At 42.5% G+C, this 12,926-nt stretch overlaps 1 protein-coding gene across 4 annotated transcripts in view; it reads right to left on the reverse strand.

The window, feature by feature from the left end:
* The window catches only part of RFLNA (refilin A), a 72,257-nt gene that overhangs the window by 20,380 nt on the left and 38,951 nt on the right, over positions 1-12,926 (reverse strand). For all 4 annotated transcript variants that reach the window (XM_067473241.1, XM_060785557.2, XM_060785555.2 and 1 more), the window contains exon 2: positions 12,198-12,556. In XM_067473241.1, the coding sequence (XP_067329342.1) occupies positions 12,198-12,419 (222 nt within the window). In that variant the 5' untranslated portion in view covers positions 12,420-12,556. The remainder of the gene's footprint in view (positions 1-12,197; positions 12,557-12,926) is intronic.

Below are 12,926 nucleotides of genomic sequence, written 5' to 3' on the forward strand. Positions count from 1 at the left end.
ACATTGGCCATGGAATACTCTGGATCAAAGGCCTGTCTGAAGAGCCCTGTTTTTATACTCATCAGAAGGCCTGAAGAGAGGGGGCTAATCTAATTTCCTTAGGAAGGGTATTCCAGTGCCGGGGAGCCACCACCGAGAAGGCCCTCTCTCTCATCTCCACCAACCATGCTTGAGACGGTGGTGGGACCAAGAGAAGGGCCTCCCCTACAGATATTAATGCCCGCGGCAGTTCTTAGAAGGAGATATGGTCTTAAAGATAGGCTGGACCCGGTGTAGGTCTTTTTGAATTGGGCCAGGAAACTTATTGGGAGCCAGTGACACTGCTTTCAAAGGGGAGTGGTATGCTCCCTAAAGCTTGTCCCAGTTCTGACTGCTGCTCTTTGCACTAGCTGCAGTTTCCGAGTCATCTTCAAAGGCAGCCCCACATAGAGTGCATTACAATAGTCCATTCTGGATGTAACTAAGGCATGGACCACCATGGCCAAGTCAGGCTTCCCAGGGTATGGTTGCAGCTGGTGCACAAGTTGTAACTGTGCGAAGACCCTCCCGGCCACCATCAACACCTGAGCATCAAGCGTTAGTGCTGAGTTCAGGAGGACCCCCAGACTGCGGACCTGTGTTCTCAGGGGAAGCGTGACCCCGGCACAGGCAGCCACCTTATACCCCGATTGGCCTCACAACTGACCAGGAGGACCTCTGTCTTGTCTAGATTAAGCCTCAGCTTGTTGGCCCTCATCCAATCCATCACAGCTGCCAGGCACTGGTTTAGGATCCAAGGAGCTTCCCTGGAATTAGGGAAGTGTTGCTCTACAGCAGAACTTTCCAAAGATTTTGTGTTAGTGACATGCATGTTTTTGCAACACAGTAATTTAGTGTTAATAGCAAACAAGAGGTTAAACCAATCCCCTTATAAGAGATCTGGAAACATACATACATTGGAATAACAAAACAAAGGGAGACACAACATACCTCATGAAGTTTTCATCTATATATTTTTTTAAAATATGATTTATTGCTTATTTCACATAGACTCAGAGGTTTCTTGTTATGTTTGTGTGACACAACTACACACTTCAGGTGAAAATCTAATATATCCTTACACATAGTTTGGAATTATATTATATGGTGGTGTAGACTCATATAATCCAGTTCAATGCAGTTAATCTGCATTCTGAAACTGAATTATATGGCAGTGTAGATCCGGTCAAAGGCCCCATCTACACTGCCATATAATCCAGTTTCAGAATGCAGATTAACTGCATTGAATTGGATTATATAGCAGTGTAATATAACCCAGTTCAATGTGGTTCACTCTGCACTATAGCCACTTCCACACAGTTGTATAAAATCCCATATGATCTGCTTTGAACTGGGTTATATGGCAGTGTAGACTCAGATAACCCAATTAAAAGCAGATATTGTGGATTATTTTGCTTGATATTCTGGGTTATATGGCTGTGTGGAAGGGCCCTCAGTGAGTCTACACTGACCATTATAATGCAGTTCAAACAGGATTATATGGCAGTGTGGATGGGGCCTAAATCAGAGACATGTGGTTCTCTGCATCTTGTTGGCCAACAACTCCCATTATCTTTCCTTTGAGCAGGCATGGGCAAACTTCAGCCCTTCAGGTGTTTTGGACTTCAACTCCCAGAAATACCAGCCAGCTTACCAGCTGTTAAGAATTGTGGGAGCTGGAGGACCAAAGTTTGCCAATACCTGCTCTAGAGGCTATGCTGACTAGGACTAATGGAGGCTTCATTCCAACAACTTCTGAAGGATTACATGTTCTTCACTCTGAAAATAGGCCCATTTTCTACGATTCTTCAGATCCTTGTCAGCAATTGATTTGGTACCTGTCCCAGGACAGGAGGTTCCCTACTGAGTTGGCACAGCACTTCCAAAATTCATCAGTCTAAGGTCCAATAAGTTATAACTCTGTCCAAAAGGGTAAGAAAACATCAAACATTCAGTCGCTGTTTGGCTTTGTGTACAAAAGATCCCAGTACCATCCTTGGTTTTTCCAGTTCAGTAGGGGAAGCAGAATGTCACAGAGATACCATATTCACCTGAAACTCTAGAGCAGTGTTTCTCAACCTGGGGGTCAGGACTCCTGGAAGGGCCGTGAGGGGATGTCAGAGGGGTCACCAAGGACCTCCAGAAAACACAGTATTTTCTGTTGGTCGTGGGAGTTATGTGTGCCAAGTGTGGTTCAATTCCATCATTGGTGGAGTTCAGAATGCTCTTTGATTGTAGGTGAACTATAAATCCCAGCAATTACAACTCCCAAATGTCAAGGTCTATTTTCCCCAAACTCCACCAGGGTTCACATTTTGGCATATTGAGTATCTGTGCTAAGTTTGGTCCAGATCCAACAGTGTTTGAGTCCACAGTGCTCTCTGGATGTAGGTAAACTACAACTCCAAAACTCAAGGTCAATACCCACCAAACCCTTCCAGTATTTTCTGTTGTTTGTGGGAGTTCTGTGTGCCAAGTTTGGTTCAATTCCATCATTGGTGGGGCTCAGAATGCTCTTTGATTGTAGGTGAACTATAAATCCCAGCAACTAAAATTACCCAAATGACAGTCAATAAGCACCAGCACCACCCTCCGCCAACCCCACCAGTATTCAAATTTGGTTGTATGGTATATTGGTGCCAAATTTGGTCCAGTGGATGAAAATACATCCTGCATATCAGATATTTACATTGTGATTCATAACAGTAGCAAAATTACAGTTATGAAGTAGCAACGAAAATAATTTTATGGTTGGGGGTCACCACAACATGAGGAACTGTATTAAGGGGTTGCGGCATTAGGAAGGTTGAGAAACACTGCTCTAGAGTGCTGTTGCCAACCAGAGTAGTCAACACTGAGCTAGAAGAACCAAAAGTGCATGGGAGCAATAGACATTGGCCAGTTTCTATTTTCCCTCTTAACCAGTAAGTGAGTTTAGGGCTTGATCTACACTGCCCTATACTCCAGGATCTGATCCCAGATTATTTGGCAGTGTAGAATCATATAATGCAATTAAAAGCAGATAATCTGGAATCAGATCCTGGGGTATAGAGCACTGTAGATCCAGCCTAGGATACAATCTCTAGAACAGTGGAATTCTGAGATTTGTCAGATGCTTATGAGCCAGTGGTGTAATTGATAGGAGGACAAGGAAAAGATCCAAAAACGTACAACATTCGTATCCAGACCTGATTTTCCCCAGGGAAGTACCAATTCAAACAGAGAACAAAGGATTTGCACAGGGCATGTTGATTTAAATGTTCTGGTTAGTAGCAGTATTTGAGCAAGTGTTTCTGTTAGAACAGAGGACTAGGAAGGAACAGGTGTTTTTTCTCTATGTCTGGTAAGGTTTCAAAATAAATTTTGCAAGCAAGGAAGAAACTGAACAATGTATTTGTACCCCTCAGCATAGAAAAAGGAGTGGGAGGGACCTATAAAATGGAAAATGCAACGTAGCAAATTTTACTCACTAAGCAGACCTCACCTGTTCCAGCAAAAGGAAAGAAAGAAAGAAAAACCCTGAATTTATGAACTGACAAAACATTGTATTGTCGAAGGTTTTCATGGCCGGAATCACTGGGTTGTTGTAGTTTTTTTCGGGCTATATGGCCATGGTCTAGAGGCATTCTCTTTCCGTTTCGCCTGCATCTTTGGCAAGCATCCTCAGAGGTAATGAGGTCTGTTGGAACTGGGAAAAGGGGTTTATATATCTGTGGAATGACCAGGGTGAGACAAAGGACTCTTGTCTGCTGGAGCTAGGTGTGAATGTTTCAACTGACCACCTTGATTAGCATAGAATGGCCTGACAGTGCCTGGGGCAAACTTTTGTTGAGAGGTGATTAGATGTCCTTGTTTGTTTCCTGTTGTTGTGCTGTTATAATTTTAGAGTTTTTTAATACTGATTTTAATACAGTATTAAAAAACTCTAAAATTACAACAGCACAACAACAGAGAGGAAACAAACAAGGACATCTAATCACCTCTCAACAAAAGTTTGCTCCAGGCACTGTCAGGCCATTATATGCTAATCAAGGTGGTCAGTTGAAACATTCACACCTAGCTCCAGCAGACAAGAGTCCTTTGTCTCACCCTGGTCATTCCACAGATATATAAACCCCTTTTCCCAGTTCCAACAGACCTCATTACCTCTGAGGATGCTTGCCATAGATGCAGGCAAAACGTCAGGAGAGAATGCCTCTAGACCATGGCCATATAGACCAAAAAAACCTACAACAACCCAGTGACAAAACATTATGAGATGAAATACAGGGAGAAGCTACAGAATGGAGTTTGTAAGTAATTAATTACATTTAACAATTTGATCAGTAAAACCTTACTTTGTAGGCAAGGACCACAAGGGCACAAAGACATAGGATGGATCTACACTGTCATATAATCCAGATTATCAAATAAGGATAGTCCAGATAATATGCTTTGAATTGGATTATATGAGTCTACATTGCCATATAATCCAGTTCAAAGCAAATAATCTGGATTTCATATAGCAGTGTGGATTGGGCAATAGGAGGAAGGTAGTACCCAGTGCCCCACTGCACCTCTGCATGCCTACAGGTTGTTTTAATCTTTGCCCTATGTATTTTAATGGCATTGTGTTTTAACTATGTTGTACCCTGCCTCGAGCCTGTGAGGAGAGAAGGGTAACAAGTGGAACTATTATTATTATTACTACTACTACTACTACTACTACTACTATCGTTGTTATTCAAAGACGAAAACGGGCCTGTATAAGTACATACACAAAGAAATTAAGCATGTACTGTTGACTATATTATTATTACTACTATAATTATTCTTAATAATGATTGCAGTCATTTATATTGTTTTTCTTTCACTCTAAGCAGTTTACAATTCAGATAAAATGACAGAACAGAGAGACATGCAATTAACGCAATGGACAAATCACAGTAAACAATACAAATCCCCTTTCTGCATTCCTCATTTTGCATTCCTCTGAACGCACAGAGATTGAGCGACAGGGTTAGAAGCATAGTCCATCCAGTTCGCAGTTTTATTTGAAAGGGGCAATAAAGGCCCCTTCTACGCTGTCATCTAAAATCCAGATTATCTGCTTTGATAATCTGAATGATATGGCAGCGTAGAAGGGGCTAAAATCCTCCCTGTCAATAGCCAGTAGTAAAGGCTGTGTAGACTCGTATAATTTAGTTCAAAGAGGATAATCTGGGATAAGACCCTGGGATATATGGCAGTGTTAATCCAGTAATATAAAATCCATATTATCTGCTCTGACCTGGGTTATATTTTTTTTTTATTTATTTATTTAACTTGTATACCTCTACTCCCAATTTGGCTCGGAGCGGTCATCTGCTCTGACCTGGGTTATATGGCAGTGTAGACTCATATAGTTGCCTTGAGTCGCCTTCGGGCTTGAAAAAGGCGGGAGAGAAATATCGTAAATAAATAATAATAAATAAATATAATCCAGTTCAAAGCAGATAATGTCGATTATCTGATTTGATAATCTGGATTATATGGCAGTGTAGATCTGATGCACAAATAAAGGAGTTTTGTCTAATGTACTCCTTATCCTTCACGGTCACATCCCAAACACATTTGTTTTAATATTACTTCTGCCAGCTCACCTGCTGGTATAAAATGGGGTGTAGAATTCCAAAGAATTATAGCCGTCTCTTCTATAGTGGCTAAAAGGAAGATAAAATGGCTTCAGCAAAAAAGTCAGCAAAGTTATTGGCAACCCGCATCCAGAAAGAAATAACAGCTTTTCTTCTCTCTTGATTGTCAAAACTGGTAGCCTATACTTTAATCATACTCTGGACTTTTACCAACAGATCTCCATGCATGAGGCAGTCAAAAGACAAAAGGATATAACACCAGCATAGACTCTAACAGAAGTGCAGAAGGAGGGCTGTATTTGGATTCTGACTCTGGCTAGATGGGTTAATACACATACGCACAGTCGCGCGCACACACTTTGAAGCCAATCTGCCACCGGCATTTTCAAGAACCACAAACAGACAAAGGCCTGAAATCCTAGCAATGCAGCGGTCTCTTGTGCCAGAGCCGCTCAAACTTCTGGCCAGCGAGAAAGTACTATCCAAAAGCCATGCCAAGGAATCCAGAATTGGTGCCAAGGAAACACAAACGCTCTACTCAGAATGAGTTGTGGAAAGCAGGAAAAATTTCATAGAGTTACTTATAAGGCAACATCTATTCTCGCTGAGGTTTTGCAGAATTTGACTTGTTTTTGGCAAAGAGGGAGGGAGGCGCATGAAAAGAATAAGGCAACTGTGCCAGGCTCAGAAACTCCACTCGGACTCACTGTGAAGGCTGCCTGTCACCCCCGCCCCCCTTATGCCTAGCCACTTTGAAAAGCAAGTTTTTCTATTTTCATACTTGTCTCTACGACCATGAGGGCCAGAAACTTTTAAAAGGGAAAAAAGAAGGCAAGATTCTATCATCTGCCCTGATTCTACTCTCAAAGAGCAACCAAGCCTCAAAGCTCTGGTCCCTATCTGCTCTAGTGCTTTGGAATATGAAGTATTGTGGACTACAGCTTCCAGAATCCCCAGCTTGACCAAAACCTCAATTGAAGTTTGAAACATTGGCTCAAGTAGAGTGGCATGATGAGCCATTACTTGACTTTGTCACCGCTGCTTCTCGAAACATTTGAATTCTTCTTTGAACCTTTCCAGGTGCATTCTTTTTTTGCTGAGGGTTACATTAGGGTAATAAGTCACAGGTTCCATCTACACCAGTGGTTCCCAGCCTGTGGTCTGTGGACCACCAATGGTCTGCAAGGACGAAAATATGGTCCGTGACCTCGCCATTACTACACAGTTGCAACAAGAGTGACTGGTCTCACTAAACCCTCTTATAGAGCCAAGGCTTATTAAATTATGGATTACTGTTGGTGAGCAAGTGGCAACTACTGGATGGCATATGTTCTGTATCAGAAATTAGAGCTGACGTGATCTGTCCAATGCAATTTTCTGACTCAGCACTCCAAAAATCAAACCTAATCTAAAGTTGATCAAAAACTGATTTGTAACCATTTTGGTACTAATGTTGGAGAGTGGTCCCTGGTCAAAGTGGTCCATGGTAAAAAAAAAAATGGTTGTGAACCACTGATCTACACTGACTATTTCATGCAGTTCAAAGCTAGCTTCAAGCTGCGACGACCATGAAAGAATGTCTGTGGCCCCATCTACACTGCCCTATAAAATCCAGATTATCTGCTTTGAACTGGATTATATGGCAGTATAAACTCATACAATCCAGTTCAAATCAGATAACGTGGATTATCTGATTTGGTAATCTGGATTATATGGCAGTGTAGATCTAGCCAGTGTCAGTACAATCCAGGCTGCAAACTGGTTCCAGGATTCCCTCTGGAATTATCTGCACAGCAAAAACACTTTCTTCAATGCCGTTTTTAAACTCATTTAAGTGGTTAGTGTAGACGTGTCCATAACAACTACCATAAAAAAAATGGCAGGCCATATTTTTCTGACCAATTAAAAGCAAGCTGGCCTTTTGAGGTCTAACAGAAGAAGAAGAAGAAGAAGAAGGAGAAGGAGAAGGAGAAGGAGAAGGAGAAGGAGAAGGAGAAGGAGAAGGAGAAGGAGAAGGAGTTGTTGTTTATATTCCGCTCTATCTCCCAAAGGGGACTTGCATCTGTCCAGTGTGCATCTGACACACATTGCAGAAGTGCCGCTTGGAATTACCCCATGCCTCATGTGTGAAATTGCTCAGCTACCATGAGATCCTTTAAAGAAGTATCTTTAGAAGGACCTAGGAGTGTCATATCAGCCCCTTGAAGCGCTGCCCAGTGGTGTGACGTAACTATGTCACGGAGCGGCATGGGGTCAGAAGCAGCAAGGCTATGCCAAAGAGGCTGTCCAAAGTGGGTAGGTTTCTCTTAACAGCAAAAGCCCTGTTAAATTGCCACAAAAATCCCCTCCACATTTATCTCTCTCTCAGGCTGGATCTACACTGTCCTCTATCCCAGGATATGATCCCAGATTATCTAGTTTGAACTGGATTCTATGATTCTACACTGCCAGATAATCTGAGATAAATAAATAATAATTTGGGATCAGATCCTGGGATATAGGGCAGTGTAGATCCAGCCTCAGGCCCTGGACTCTAAAATGTGGGATAAATGCAGCACTGAAATGCAATGAAACATTGGAAACCATAGGTTAAAATTAGACATTAGAGGGAATGCATATTCCTTATAAATAATCCATGCACAAGGAGAAGAGATACATCCCTCAGTCATCACACTAGCAAATTAGGCTGTGCTTAACTTCCAATGGACAATCACAAACCAAAACACCTAAAATGCAAGATACATAGGTATGGAAAATCGTGATTTTTAAAAAATCATAAATACATGATATGTTGATGCAGACAGGTAAAGATACTCAATCTGTATTAATGGACCTTTGGTTTTCAGTGGGTTTTACTTGATGTACTAACACCACTCCAAAAACTATTACATTCTTATCTATATTTTATGAAAGTAGCTAAATTGGCATTTCCATTCGCCTATTCCCCACAAAGCCAAACCTTTAGAAGCCCAAACTGAAGAATGCTTAGGCTTGAATCCTGTTGGTAGTTCTAAGTAGGGCAGACCCATTGGTTCAGAAATTGGTTCAGGAATTCAGGAATTTTCAGCTTGAGCATGCTTTGGGGATGTAGCCACTGGTGTGAGAGACCTAATCCAAAGGGGAATGTTCCAGACTCCTTGTCAATGTTCGACTTCGTTTTAAAAGATGCATGGGGTGACCCTAGTCCTTTAAAATTGATAGACAGCAGGAAAATAGTGTGCACAGGATTCTATACTGCCAAGCTGTGTCTGTTCTTACAAGCCCTTGAACCACTGACACCAGTTTATTTCTTTTGAAATGTGGCAGAATTAAACTGCATTACTATTTAATTCAAGTGCATCATTTTAGACATATGGGGATACCTGCCTCCCATCCCACAAATGTCTATTTATGGGCATATCATTGATCAGGAACGGAAATATTCCTTTCTGGTGCAAATGGACCCTATGGAAAGTTTACATTCATCCCAATCAGTTGAAAAAAAATGTGTTTAGCCACTTGTAGCTTTTGAGATGCACCAGGCTCTACCCTTTGAAGTCTATGCCCATCATGAAAGAACTAGAAAATTGAAAATTATTATTATTATTAATTTTATTTTTGTATTGTCGAAGGCTTTCATGGCCGGAATCACTGGGTTATTTTAAGTTTTTCGGGCTGTATGGCTCACAACCTCTGAGGATGCCTGCCATAGATGCAGGTGAAATGTCAGGAGAGAATGCTTCTGGAACATGACCATACCATCCAAAAAACTTACAACAACCCACTTTATTTTTATACCCCGCCTCTACCTCCCCAAAGTGACTGAGGGCAGCTTACATGGGGACAAGCCCGATCGAACATGGTTAAAATATAACATATTAAAATATCTCAACATCATCATAAAACAAAAACAAAAAAGCAACAACATTATAACAAAATATGAGAACACAACATCAAACCAATAAACAATGAGCTCTATTATAATAATCCGTTTCTGGGCACAGGTGGACAGACTGGTGCAAAAACAATTGTGAGGATAGGGCTGATGAATAAAGTGCATAGGTCATATGGCAGCAACAGAGATAGAGGGCAATATAAGATACAGCATTATAACTTTAGGTACAGAACAATAGTAAAGTGCAAGGACAAGATTTTGGGTCGTAGTTGGGGCAAAGCTATCTAGGGGATTGTCTAGTCAAAAGCACAACGGAACATCCACATCTTTAGATCTTTGTGGAATGTGGACAGAGTGGGTGCTAGTCTAATCTCCCTGGGGAGGGAGTTCGAAAGCCGGAGGGCCACCACCGAGAAGGCCCTCTCCCTCGTCCCCACCAACTGTGCCTGTGACAGGGTGGGAGCGAGAGAAGAGCCTCCCTAGAAGATCTTAGAGACCATGTTGGTTCATAGGGGAAGATAGGCAGGTCCCAAACTGTTTAGGGCTTTATAGGTAATAACCTACACCTTGAATTGGGACCGGAAACTTATCGGCAGCCAGAGAAGCTGTTTAAACAGGGGGGTTGACCGCTCCCTGTAATTTGCTCCTGTTAAGAATCTGGCCGCTGACCTTTGCACTAACTGCAGTTTTTGAGCCGTCTTCAAGGGCAGCCCCACGTGGAATGCATTACAGTAATCCAACCTAGAGGTAACTAAGGCGCAATTAACCAGACAAAACGATTTTCTCTACTGAATGTGTGCTACTGCAGAATCTTGGTATATAGGGGGTCCTAACTCCCATTATTAAAGAAATGTAATTCCAAGTAAGGAAGTTGCAATCCTCTGCAGATATGCCTTAGAGTAAGCCCCAAGAAAGACACTACAGCTTACCTCCAAGAAACTATACATTGATGCAGTATCTGATAAGCCAGACTAGAATTCACAAAAGCTGATACTCATCAATGTACTTTTCTCAGTCTCAAATGTGCAACAGGCCCCCCCTTTATAGTTTTGTATGTGGAATGGTACTAACAAGTCAATGTCTGAGTACTATTCCTAGCCGTTAAACCCAAAAGTACATCCTGATTTATTTGGGAACACAAACATCAGCAGCGCACGACTGTCTTGGTTACAGCAATATAATCTACCTTTCTAAAAGGAAAAAATGGTCTTGTAAGTAGCCTCCGTAACAGATCCATACATACCATTTTGAATATACCATACCATGCAAGCTAGACCATACTTGTATAAGCCTGGTGGCAGAAGGTGAGCAAAATCAAAGTACAGTGGGTAAGGCAAGTGGAAGCATTTTTTGTATCAGCCTATTAGTGATACTCAGACTGATACCTGGAATACATGTTAGCAGGCTGTCTATGAAGCTTTTTGTGATCTTGGAATTTTTGTGGCTCTGCTTACAAGATTGACAGAAGGGTTTAGAGTCCAGTAGACTCTCAGTTAACTGGAACTCGAGCAGCCAAGATTCTCAAACAAACATTGAAAATAATAATTCTGCATTCACAAAGCTGTTTTTACAATATAGTTAAGTTTGCCTTTATCTGTCTTAATTTAATTACTGCATTTCCATGTTACTATAACATCAATGCAGAGTTTATGGTTTCGTCTAGTATGGGATTAGGCCCATGTTTAATAATCACTTTCAAGCAACCAGAAACTACAGTTATCTGGCATCTACCAATCCCCGTGGCTGTCGGTTAGCTGAGAGCCTATGGTATATGTCTCACTGAGGTTTCATCTACACTGCCATATAAAATCCAGGTTATGTTTTTGAACTGGATTATGTGGCAGTCTAGACTCATATAATCCAATTCAAAGCAGATAATCTAGATTATCTAATTTGATAATCTGTTTAATATGGCAGTGTAGATCCAGCCTGCATGCCTTCTGTTGCTGCAGCAAACAATTACCATATTGGGTTGTTGTGAGTTATCCGGCCATGTTCCAGAAATATTCTCTCCTGACGTTTTGCCCACATCTATGGCAGGCATTTTTAGAGGTTGTGAGGTATATTGGAAAGTAATATTTTCCAATATACCTCACACCCTCTGAGGATGGCTGCCATAGATGTGGGCAAAACGTCAGGAGAGAATGCTTCTGGAACATGGCCATACAGCCCGGAAAACTCATAGCAACCCAGTGATTCCGGCCATGTATGCCTTCAACAACAAATTACCACATCTCTTAGGCCCCTTCTACACCTCAATATGTATCCCAAGATCTGATCCCAGATTATCCGCTTTGAACTGGATTATATGAGTTTAACCACCAGATAATGTGTGATAAGCGGATAATCTGGGATCAGATACTGGGATACAGGACAGTGTAGATCCAGCATTAGAACTGATGAAATACAGTAGTCACAACCTGCAAATACAAACACAGATCTCCATCCATGTGACTAAAGGTCCACGGACTCCAACAGGCTCCTTTGGCAGGCAAGGAGACTTTTGTTTTTGATGCTATTGCTCAACAATTGGACACCAGAAACCTGAAGCAATCTAATGCCAATCCTGTGACCTATCCATACTTCCAGATCTCCTGCACACCGGTGCTAGAGCAATGGGGACAATCACACCCACAAAACCAAACTTTCCATTCCCTGTTTGGGACCCCGGGAGCTGAAGGAAAAAGCCTTACCAGTTTGCCTTCCTTGCCATCCTTCCCAGGCCCGTGGGTCTGGATATCTGTGGAAGAGGAACTGCTGCCGCCAGCTCTGTTTTCAAGGAGGCCTGGAGACAGCGAGTAGAAGGGTGGGCTGGGGCTGGGGGGCAGCCCTGAATCCGGGCTATCGAGCAGACCTTCTCGGTTCTTCTCCTTGAGGCTGTCTTCCATGCCTTGCAGCTGCAAGTGACCCACCATGACTGGTGGGGGGAGAGGCAAGGGCCGTGGCAGTCGGCGGGCGGGCGGAGGGGATCCCACCTCCTCCTGCAGAAAGGCAGACGAAGGCGGCGCATGCAGAGGGCACACTGCTTAGCCTCCTGGCGAGTCTGTGGCCCCTGTGGGAAAGAGAGAGTGGCCCTAGTCAGCGCAGGTGAACAGGACTTTAGTCCAAAAGGCAGTCCAAGAGATGGTGGCTCGGCGGTGGAATAGTCGCATCACAGAGTTGGAACAGGGCCATCCAGTCCAACCCCCTTCTGTCATTTCAACACCATGAAATCATTCCTAACAGATGGCCATCCAGCCTCTGCTTACAAACCCCCAAAGAAGGCAGAACAAGGACCTCTGCACAGAGGAAGGTGCAAGGTGTGAGTCTCCTTGTGGAGAGAAAAAGCAGGGTATAAATAAACATAATAATAATAATAATAATAATAATAATAATAATAATAATTTGGTGTTAGCCCCAGCTTCTGCCAACCTAGAAGTTCG

Source organism: Anolis sagrei, chromosome X (genome assembly GCF_037176765.1).
Source record: "Anolis sagrei isolate rAnoSag1 chromosome X, rAnoSag1.mat, whole genome shotgun sequence".
In the NCBI taxonomy this organism is placed as follows: domain Eukaryota; kingdom Metazoa; phylum Chordata; class Lepidosauria; order Squamata; family Dactyloidae; genus Anolis; species Anolis sagrei.